This window comes from Schistocerca serialis, chromosome 8 (genome assembly GCF_023864345.2).
Source record: "Schistocerca serialis cubense isolate TAMUIC-IGC-003099 chromosome 8, iqSchSeri2.2, whole genome shotgun sequence".
In the NCBI taxonomy this organism is placed as follows: Eukaryota; Metazoa; Arthropoda; class Insecta; order Orthoptera; family Acrididae; genus Schistocerca; species Schistocerca serialis.
In genome coordinates this window covers 234,723,482-234,735,569 of record NC_064645.1, presented here as the reverse complement: position 1 = coordinate 234,735,569, position 12,088 = coordinate 234,723,482, and the positions used below count along the sequence as shown (strand labels likewise).

At 37.5% G+C, this 12,088-nt stretch overlaps 1 protein-coding gene across 1 annotated transcript in view; it reads right to left on the bottom strand.

Annotated features, from left to right (window-relative positions):
- LOC126416940 (limbic system-associated membrane protein-like) overlaps positions 1-12,088 on the bottom strand; it is a 68,511-nt gene that overhangs the window by 21,550 nt on the left and 34,873 nt on the right. The window contains exons 5-6 of the mRNA XM_050084821.1: positions 10,799-10,945; positions 7,306-7,487 (exon numbers count right to left, since the gene is read on the bottom strand). Coding sequence (XP_049940778.1) covers positions 7,306-7,487; positions 10,799-10,945 — 329 coding nt within the window. The remainder of the gene's footprint in view (positions 1-7,305; positions 7,488-10,798; positions 10,946-12,088) is intronic.

The following is a 12,088-nucleotide window of genomic DNA, read 5'->3' as shown; positions in this document are numbered from 1 at the left end:
AGAATAAGCATTTTTAAAATTTTCCACAAAGGAAGAAAACACCTCATGTATGGGGACTAAATTATCTACTTTCTTCCTTTCCTCTCTGGTACCCTTGTTATCAAACCTCAAGCAATACAACAGGAACCTAAATCGTTTTTCAGTTATTATCAGATGACATAACTCAATTCCCATTTTATTGGCTGCTCATATATCTTGGGTGTTAGTATGGTTATCTTTTCTTGCAGCACATTTACTTCAGATATGTTTGTCAGCTGAGCAGAGAAGGAATAATTTTTCTGTACTTCAGAAATCTTTTTATTTGTGTGATCAACAATACTAGAAAGCAATTCATCATTGAAAAATAATTCCCAACATTCCAGTGGTGTTCTGGCATTCTTAGCGTTTCCTTTCACTCCTGGTAAATGAGTAACAATGTTTTCTCGTCGAGTAAGAACATTTTTGGGGGACACACTTTTGACCATTTTGTGAATTTGCTTCTTCCTAGAAAACATTCACCAAAATGATCATCACTGTCACTCTCACTGGAGTCCGCATCTTGCTCAGTGTTCGAATCTTCTTCTCTTGTTTCCACATCTCTGTAAATATCAAACTCATAATTCGATTCATCATTTCCTCAAACAACAATTGGAGTACAATTTCCCTATCATGTTCATTTTCCAAATTGTAGATCTTCTGTGAACTCATTTTGGATCTGAAGGTAAACAGCTGTTACTAACAAGTATTAAAAACTACTACATTAAATAAAAAATTTTGTATATACCTTCAGTAACAGCAAAGGTCGCATGATGTCTGGTGGACTCCAGCAATGCAGCTCCGGAAACAATCTCTTCCCTTCAACACTGCATGGCGACTAATGCGATTTGATGACCTGAATACTTCTGTATTTAGTTAACTGAAAGGTAAATGGTACCACATGTCTGCCAGTGTATTGGTTGAACAACAGTAAGTGAACGAAGTGCAGCTGGTGTTTGTAAGATGCTGCATGACCACTCCAGGGTTAAAACTCTTGTTGCTACTCTCAGTTCATTTCATTTGCACCACCTACTATCACAGTACACTGATTTTGTGACACACAGTTACTGTTTTTATGGTCCTTCAGTATTTCCTGTAATCCTGCTCCAGGTTCACCACCCTTGTCACATTGAGGTCTTGTTGGTAACAAAGAATTTCTCCTATTCCTCTGCCATGGCTGTCAGGAAGCAACACTATACTTACACTTTTTGGCAACCCTATATTTACGTTGTTGCACTGCTTGTTTACATTCATTTCCTTCAGTTGGTTTCTGAAGCTGTATTTTGATGTAATGAACACATTGTGTGTTTATTTGCTGCCACTGCAGATGAAAATGATTTATCTGCAACTGCCAGCCTCTTTCATTTCAAGTTAACTGTCTAAGGGTAGATACTGAAAATGGTTTCTTAAGGGTAACTGGAATCTGTCTGAATTAAGTTTGGGTTTTGCACATTCCTTTGGTTTGTTGTAGGTTTGAGAATTTCCAAGTTCTTTTTGTGATGGTGTAGATAGATATTTCACTGTATTTTCCAGCAGCTTAATGTGTTCGTTTGCATCTTTCAGGTCTTACTGCAATGCTGCTAGCACTTTTAGTTCACAGTTAGAACAGCACATTTCAATTGCATTCACACAGCCATTGCACATTTTTCCACATGCACACGATATGTTTTCATGATCCACTTTCGAGAAACAATGTGTATGATACCACTGATGCCTCACCAAGCATATTCTAATACTAATTAGTATGATTTTATTGCATAATATGCAATTTAAGGACACTAAGTACTTGCTATTTACTGAGCAATTTTCTATTATGTCTACACATGTTGCCATCTTGCACTTGACAGAGCAGGTTATATGAGCTGCAAAGTGTCCATGTTAGCTGAATCATTTATTGACGTGAGAAGGTAGCACATTTTTCTGAGCTTCTATGCAACTATCTACGTGCAGTTTCCAGTTTAGTGTACTACTGATGGTTAGTCCAAGAAATTTGGTTCCTGCCCACAGACGGTTTCATCTTTGCCAGTATGTATGTCTCCATTCAGGGGGGTAACATTCTACCTTGTGTGAAAGTTCATGATTACAGTTTTCTGAATGTTTATTAGCAGACTGTTTGCCGCAAACCAAAATTTTATGTGACAGGTAGTTTCATTGACTGTTTCTTGAAGCCTATCTTCTCTGCTGGAAATTACAATAATTGTATCATCAGCATACAGAAAAGAATAAGCATTAGGGACGTTTTCTGGGAGGTTGTTGATGAACAATGTGTAAAGGACTGGGCCAAGAATAGACCCCTGTGGGACACCACAAGTTATTTAGGGTATCTGACCTGCAATAGGTAGAATCCTTGGGATTTCTGTTTTCTATGTAGTGTTTTCTTTCACTAACATAGCTACTGAAGAAATTGTAGGCAGTACTTCTGATTCCAAATTTATCAAGTATTGTGAGGAGCAGTTTATGTTTGACCATGTCAAATGCTTTGGATTGGTCAAGGAACACAACAACAGGCTGTTTATGATCAATTAGACTTGAGCACTTCTCTAAGAGTTCATACAGTGCATTCATGGCTGACCTATTTTCTTGAAAACCATATTGAGAAGATATTATAACGTTGTTGGAGAGCCATCGACAGACATAGAAGTAATTTCAGGTGTGTCCCAAGGAAGTGCCTTGGGATCCTTTCTGTATGTGTTATTTGTTAATGGCATGCAGACAACATTAATAGCAATGTCAGCCTTTCCACAGTTGCTGCAATTATCAGTAATGAAGTACTGTCTGAACAAAGCTGCACAATATACAGTTGCATCTTGATAAAATTTCAAAGTGGTGCAAAGACTGGAAAAATGCTTTAAATGGTCACAAATATAAAACTGTGTTCTTCACAAATAAAATAAGGGCCTATGACTATAATATCAACCAGTCATTGTTGCAATTGGCCAAATCTTACAAATACCTGGGTGGAGTGCTTTGTAGGGATATGGAAGACAACGATCAAATAGAAACAGGTGGCAGATTACAATTCAGTAGCAGAATACCAAGGAAATGGAATCAATCTACAAAATAGATTGCTTACAAATCACTCAAATCAGGAACAATGGCTTGTCAAATTTATGGATTTTATGGAGATAGTGGAATGTGTGGAAATGGTTCTAACACCTAAAGTAAGTTTCAGATGGATATAAAACTTCGCAAATATGCATGCAGTTCCATTAGAGACATTTAATAGGGTCATTTTGCACAAATTTTAATAAACTTGAATGTAATCAAACGGGAACCCAAGTCACTTGACATGCAATAATCCTAATGACTTTACACAATATTCTTATTGCACACTTTAATGAAGTAAAATCTTTTTTTTGTCCTTTGTCTGAGAAGACAACACTATACTAACACTTTTTGGTAACCCTTTATTTACGTTGTTACACTGATTGTTTACCTGCATACAAACTATTCCACTTTTAACAGCTTCAACTGCAGCTCAAAAGCAGTAAGAAAAGTACAAAGTGGGCAGAATTGAACTTTTGATTCACTTATCCTGATACTAGTAGCAACTAAATTTGTAATCTGCCTGGATGCTTAGGAGTTTAACCCACAGAGTTTAATTTAATGTTTGTCTGTTGATCTTGCCTCTTGTACCTTGTAAGCCTTTTTTATTTATTTTAAATTGCATAACATGAGACTTTGTAAGACTGAAATTTAAGTTATTTGCTGTGCTCCAGTCTTAAGCCTGTTTGATTATTCACGTGACCAATTGGGATATGAAAATTTTTGGGTCTTTTAAGAGCATAATTGTACCATCAGTAGTCATCAAAATTTTAGAAGAACATTCCAACATCCTTGATAAACTATGTAAGTAGAACAAGAATGAAACTGGTCCAAGTATTGAACTTTTGCAGGACTTCATAAGTATTTAGTTTTATTCCCGTACTATCATTTGCTAGTGTGACCGATGAACAATAACTCAACAAATAACACAAAATCAGCAGTTTTTACCAGCATTATGCAAAATTGGCAGTTTTTACAAAGAGTTATGACATGTGGCATTTTTGTCATTTCCTTGCAAAAATTTTATACATCTAAAGTTAGCAATTTGTTAGTGTTTAATAACTGATACTGGACCTAGATCTTTTTATGAAGACTGAGGAATATATATGGCCTTAAAATTAGTGTGCACTTCTTGTAAAAACAATTGCTACCTGTAGCTCATCCACATTTTCCTAAACAAATTCTCAGGAAGGTGTGTTGAGTGGAGGAAGCTAGCTCCAACCTCTGGCTCCCTGTGCATGAGCTGCCAATGAGGAAAGAGGCAGTCAAGGGGGAGTGAGCTGTGCTTTCATCATGCAGTGCTGACACTACAAAAGTGATTACTGGTTTGGCATGGGGCAGCTCTTCAATTACAGGTACACTATTTTCAGATTTCCAGTGTTGGCAGTGGTCAGGCACAGAATCTTAGTGGTCTGAGGTTGATTGACTTCTGACAACCCAGAGCTGGAAAGCCCAGATTCAGGACATTGTAAGCAGATAGTGGATGTGACATCAGCTGGTAACAGCATTATCTGCCAACATCATATTTCCTGACTTTTCTATACAACAGATTCTAGCAAAAATGATGTGTTCTGGAACATGGTGCATCAATTAAGCTGCATATTTTGATAGTATGCAATAATAAATACAAAAATTATCAAAAATGATGCTTTAGCTTTGCAAGGACTTCAGTTTTTACTGTGCATCTTTTGTTTGCTACTGTCAGACAGTCAGATGTGCAAGCTGTTGCTGTTGGAATTTACAAAGGATTGTAGTATGCCCTCTGTACTTACCACCATAAGAAGCATCAGCATGTCTTATGAAGGTCGGCAGTCCAGGTCGTGGCGGATGACTAGTGCATGTTATTTACAATAACTGTCATCCTTGTAATGATCCTATTGCCAGCAAGGTCATCTTTATTGTCTATGGTGTAGTCTTTGGTGCAGGGTGTCACTAAGTTTAAAACATGTTCCTGAAACAACCCAGCACAGAGGTCTGCTCTGCACTAGCAGTTTCAGTTCCTTCACATGTGTCCTGACTCTGTTTACATACCACTGCAGTCTGAGAGCTGTCTTAGTAGTGAGGTTTGTCTTTGTCTTTCCACTTATTCCTCCACTGATCTGGGGCACCTGAACTTCTCTTGCCCAAGCAAATTGGACAATGTTGTCCCCAGACAACATTTCTTACACCACACTGATTTACAAAGTAGGTAATTGTGCTGTTTCATCTACTTTTTTGTAATAGCTTTTTTATTCTTAAATGGAATCTATGTGACTTCATGAACAGTATTAGGGAAAGAAAGTACACTGAGGTACAGGTTACTTCTTTTTTCAGGATTTGTAGAAACTAATAACTGTGAAAAGATGAACGAAGAATGCGGGAAATAAAAGAAAGAGCTGAGAAAGATCATCGGCCATTATTGGTTGTGAGAATCTGAAGTTGTCCATAGCGTCATCTGATAATAATTGTGCAATTTTGGTTAATAATAAAAGTTACATTTAAATTTTTAAAATGTTTCTAAAGATAATTTAAATATTTCTTTGATATCAAGTAGTAACTTTGACCTTCAGTATTATGAAAGGATAGATTGCTAGTCATAATATAGAGGAGACACTGAGTCACAGACAGGGACAATGAAAAAACTGATGTACATTTAAGCTGTCAGTCAAAAAACTTCATCCACAATAGAGAACACATGCATATTCACCAAGAACAAATCATACAAACAAGAACACTGTCTCTGACTGTTTGGCCAGACTACGGACTTAAACTGAGCCTGATGGGAGCAGCCATCTGGTGTGGCTGGTGAGAATATGGAGGAAACATAGACTAGGAGGGATAGCAGGGTAGAGCTGAGACATGGTGTACTGAGGCTTGTGTGAGCATGCAGGGGTGTGATGGGGACAGGACAGGGCTGCTAGATGCAGTCAGGAGGATTTGGTGGAGGAGAGGGCAGTGAGAAGAAAAGGAGAGAAGTGGTGAAAGGAAAGAAAAGAGTGGTGGGTCTGTTGGTGGTATAGAAGATTGTGTTATGCTGGAGTGAGAGTAGGGAAGAGGATAGGTAGTTGGAGGACAAGGGCTAGCAATTGTTGAGGCTAGGAGGTTATGGGAACATAGTATACATTTAAAGGGAGAGTTTCCATCTGCAAAGCTGGTATTGGTAGGAAGGATTCAGATAGGGCAGGTTATAAAGCTGTCATTTAAGTGAAGCAAATTGTGTTGGGCACCTTGTTCAGCAACTGGATGCTCCACTTGTATCATGGCTGCTGTTTGTCAGTGGCTATTCATGCAAACAGACAGCTTGTTCATTGTAGAAAGCAGCAAGGTGGTGGCAGCTTAGTTTGTACATCACGTGGCTGCTTTCACAGGGAGCCCTGCCTCTGATGGTATTTGAGATGTCTGTGACTGGACTGGAGTTGTTGGTGGTGGGAGGATGCATGGAACAGGTCTAACAACCAGGTCTATTGCAAAATATGGGACATGGGACTAGGTATTGGGAGCAGGGATGGAGTAGGGATGGACAGGCTTATTCCATAGGTTTGCTGGGTAGTGAAACACCACTGCAAAGGATAGTGGGTAGGATATTCCTCAGCTCAGGGCTTGATGAGAGGTAGTTGAAACCCTGTGGAGAATATGGTTTAGTTGCTGCTGTCCTCCACCTACCTGTCCCCTTCCCTGCCCCCACTCTGGCATTACACAGCCTTATGTTCCACCAATGCAGCAGTTAGCATCTTTTTCTACTCCTCTCTTTTTCTATCCCCCTCCCTCTCTTTCTCAAAATCTCACTACACCTAACAGCCATACCCTGTCCCCACAATGTCCCTGCATGCACCACATCCCTGCATGCTATCTCCCTCCCCATCCTATGCCTCCTCCTTAACCCCATCCTCACATCAGATCGCTGCTGTGCAGTTGAGCCTGCAGTCTGGCCACAGTGACCTGAGACAGTGGTCATGTGTGTGTGAATTGTGCTTGTATGAAAGTGTTTGTATGCTATCTGTTTTGGAAGTAGGTCATTTGGACATAAGCTTAAAATGTATAGCAGTCTTTTCGTTGGGCCTGTCTGTGATTCCATGTATCCTCTATACGGTGAGTAGCAATCCATTCTTTTCATAATATTGTTGTTATTTCATCCTGGAATTTCCATTGCTTAACTTTCGTCTTCAGCATGAAGTGTATTGTCCTGATAGTATTATTGTTAAAATATTTTTTTTATAGAAGCACATCTGAACATGAACACCAGAAAAGTAAAACAGTGTTCATTACCTGCAGTACACTTGTGTCATTATCACTGATTATAGTTATGTTTTCATCTTCATTGATTGTGACATCATCTTTCATCCATCTGAACACAGGGGGAGGTTCAGCTACAACCTCACATGTCAGATTTTTTGTTCCATTGATGAAACCGTATGCTGTATCTTTCTTATTCTTTTCTTTTGGTTCATCTAATGAAAAGGAAAAATAACATTAGAAATTACAGGTATTGAAACATATGATTGTTCATGAGCTAACTGTAAAGTATGAAATTACGTACACAAAATGTCATAAATCTCGGTAGGGTTTTATCCTCCTCCTATCTGACTAATGCAGCTAATTTCCTAGAATATCTTATTTTATATCTTTACATTATTTCATGCCGCATGGGATAGGCGACATTCAAAATTACGTAATGGCTGACAAAATTTGAAGAGTTATGGATTTTTTAAATTGCAGTATTGTAGTAATTTAATGAAAATAATTACCTTTAAAGTCTGACAATTCTTTCTGAATCACTGAATGCAATTACAATTTATCTGCCACTGAGAGACACTATTCCTCTTATTAGCGATATGCCTCATGAAGTCTTAAAAGACAAATGGAAATCAGAAGTAAAGGTTTAAAAATGGTAAAAAGTTTAAAACTGTTAAAACAGACATGTTAACTGTATTTAATTAAACTTTGTCAAAACAGAGTACAAAGCAACATAGAGAAGTACACTTTGAATCTAGTTTCCAGAAATAGTGGTTCATTTTCACCAGGTTTAAGATAAAATGAAAAATGGGAAAATTGTAGGGAAGAGTTGAATGTACTGGGGTCATTGTTGGGTGCCAATCTCAGTCTGAAGATCAATGACATAATATGATAAGATGACAACAACTTATTATTGCACTTATATGCATGTCTGAAAGAACAGACACTGTTGTTCATTCAAGTTGTAATTTGAAATTTCTTCACTGACTACAAAATCTTTGAGATCAGCTGTGTTAGGTATAGTTCTACTACCCAATAGTGACAAATGAAAATTTGTTGACTCTCACCCAGATTTCCTGCTAATCAGGGGTGGTCACCTTAAAAACTTCTGTGCACGCTCCCCAAACCAACCCAAACTTCCAAATGTGACACTATCTAAATCATTATATTGTAATCCACGAAATTAAACAGCTGATGCTCCCAACATTCCTTGGATTCCTGCCACAAGGAGAATGAGACAACAAGGAACTGAGACCAACAATGTTATGATCTTATGCCCACTGAGGCAGTGTCTCATTCTCCACGTTGCAGGAATCCAAGTACTATGACAAATGTTAGGTGTAGAATTTAGTAGACTGCAATATAAGAGTGTAAACAATGTGATGACATATGGACATTTTGGTTTGTCCAGGGAACATACAGGGATTGAACCCTGGTCTGGCACACATTTTTGTATGTGGCGATTGCATAGTAGATTTATACATGATACAGCTGATGTCAAAGCATTCACAGTCAGTGAATCAACATATCAAACAAATATACTTTAATTACTGGCTAAAATTTTTACTGTCCCCCACATATTTAGCTGATTGATAAATTCAAAGTAGAATGCATAAAATAAGTACAAGAAGGTCTTGTGTTGAATGGGAATTGTACAATATACATGACAAGGGCAATAACAAAAGTAGGTAACACAGAGCTTCCATCAACTTCCTCACTTTTATTAGAAACATTGTGATATTTAGACAGATTATGAATATTAAAAAGTGTGTGAATGTGAGTACTCTTGCAGTGACTTTTACATGAATGAAATATATCTTAGTACTTGTGAGGGTAAGAACACTGTGGTAGAAGAATGCACAAATAAAATTTTACGGCATTGCATCATTGGGGAGTCAAAGATAGAGTGGTGAGACAGGTATTATGATTCAAAGCAGGGTTCTGTGTTGGTGTGCAAGTATATTCACACACATCCATCAGACATGGAGTGAGAAATTGGGAGTCCCTAAAATTCAAAAGAAATTTAAAATCTTACCTGATTGGTCACTCACTCTTCAAATTATCTAATTATATAGGTTCAGAGATTGAAGATAAATATAAGTATGACAAGTTGTAAAATCCATTGTAAGGATGCCTTTATTATTAGAAATGTAGATAACTGTTGTTCAATGCTAAATATCTGTTTGACCATGTAGATGTTAAACTGGCTGTAGAAGATAAAGAGCTGGTATTTGTTACAAGTGAAAAATCAGCTTTTTCTATCTCATTATTATTTAATCGGAATAAGCACAAATTAGTTTACAGAAGTTTGATAGTAGTTTGACTTGTGCTGCATTCTTGAAGGCATCTACATAACACAATGAATGCATGACTCAAAGAACCGTAATAATGTTTTCTAACTTGCAAGACAGCCTATGCTCAGTCTTGATGGAATGTGAAGCTGCAGTGTATTCAATAATATAAGTTTATTAATGGGTGCCGTGCTAAAACAGTAATGTATCTTTTGTTTTAGGTGATCATGTAGGCAAGATGGATACTTATGTATGATGATGGTTGAGTCAGTGCTAGAAATGAGAACAGCTGTAACTTTGTTACTTTATTAGTTGAGCAACTGTTGTGCAGCACATGGACCAAATTTGAGAAAATACAAATAGCACTGTTTTAATCAGAATGATGCATACAGAAGTAAAGTAGTAATCAGAAATAAAGAAAACGTTAGAGAGTTTCACAGAAACAATGTACAAATATGAAGTTTGAGAAGAGGAGTGTAATTACAGTAAAATATTGAATTCTCAGATTTGTCAAAGGCATAGACAATAAACAGCACATAATTAGAACAGAAATCACAGCTGCTGTTTCCACAGGTACACAGAAGTGACATCTGAAATCAAGAGGTGGAAAGACAGAGTCATCTTCTATCCATAGCACTGAAACATGGAACATTTTTTGGTGATGTGGAGGAGATTGAGGAGATGATAAAGACAAATATAAACAACTTAGCTAATATTGGCAAAAAAGTGCTCATGAGCAAATAGTTTGTGGACATAATATATTCATGTGGAAAAATTGCAGAAGTGATTGAACTTAGTGCTTTCTGGTGAGAATTGTGCCACTCTTTGGCACTGTAGCTCACAGACAACCATTTGGATAAGACTGCTTATTTACCAAATAGAGGTTCTGTTATAGTTGGAATATTAGCATAAAAATTAAGTGAAAATGCTGAGCTTATCATTCTCTTTAGGGCTTTGCCATTTAACACTAGCAACATACTTTTGGAGAGTACTATTTACTTGTATAGATTAAAATTTCAGTACAAACAATTTAATGTCTATATTACAGAAAGTTTTATAATTTTACTCTTATTTATAAGCCACATTTAAAGATAAAACATTATTTTCATTTTTTTGTTTGTGTAGCAATTCAACTTGGAAGAAAATTGTAGAGTTAAAAAAAAAATGAAAGAAAGAAAAAGATGGTCATGTGGACCATCACATACACACATACATACATAAGAATATATACTTACGAAGAACTTTGACAAAAATTGTCTTTTGCTGCATGTTTGAGATATGTGGTGAGAGTTGGAAAGCTTGACACTGATAATAGCCACGGTCATCCAGTGTAACATTACTAATGAACAGTCCATCTCCTCCAACTTCATATCTTGGGATACCTGTAAAGAAAAATATCCTCATAAAATTGTGTCTTCAATTCAAAAAATTAATAACATCTAACCTGTGAGACATAAAAAAATTTAAAAATGAATACAAATTTTTACATTGAGGCAGGAGACAGGAAATGGCTCCAAAAATAGGCTGAAAAGTGTGTCTGATTTCATTCATATACTACTATGTCATATGACTGCAACTATACTGTGCACCTGAATCTATTGCTGGAATATTGTACCTTCCCACAAACTTTCCTGTAATTCACAGCTGCTGTTGTCATTACGCTGCAGTTGACATGAGCTTAGAAACTAAACTGGATGAGAAGAAAGAAAGCGCCAAGTTTATCTTGCTATTAGTATCATGTTTCTTAAAGATGGAGCACAAGGTTGTATTCCATGTAGGGGAAATCGTTACATGGACATGTGCCTTGGATTTATGTCTGACATATTTAGTGCTTGCTTATTTTTTGAATGCTGCAGAAGTGAATTTAAAATAAATGTTGGTGGAAAGATCTGAACCATGTATGGAGAAATGCCTCTCAGGATGTGTAATAATTAACAACTCAGACTGCCTGTGTACTGCTTTACAGGTAAAGGAAACATCAATGCTGTAGTGTTTCAATTAACTGCCTGATAATACACTCTCTTCTATTTGAGCCACAACACATAATTTAATTCATAAAGTGGTAAATCCAATTAATACACTATTACAATATATGTAAATAATTATCTATAGAATAAAAATCCACTTCAGTTCCCAGTAATATTTTAATACACTCCTGGAAATGGAAAAAAGAACACATTGACACCGGTGTGTCAGACCCACCATACTTGCTCCGGACACTGCGAGAGGGCTGTACAAGCAATGATCACACGCACGGCACAGCGGACACGTTAGGAACCGCGGTGTTGGCCGTCGAATGGCGCTAGCTGCGCAGCATTTGTGCACCACCGCCGTCAGTGTCAGCCAGTTTGCCGTGGCATACGGAGCTCCATCGCAGTCTTTAACACTGGTAGCATGCCGCGACAGCGTGGACGTGAACCGTATGTGCAGTTGACGGGCTTTGAGCGAGGGCGTATAGTGGGCATGCGGGAGGCCGGGTGGACGTACCGCCGAATTGCTCAACACGTGGGACGTGAGGTCGCCAG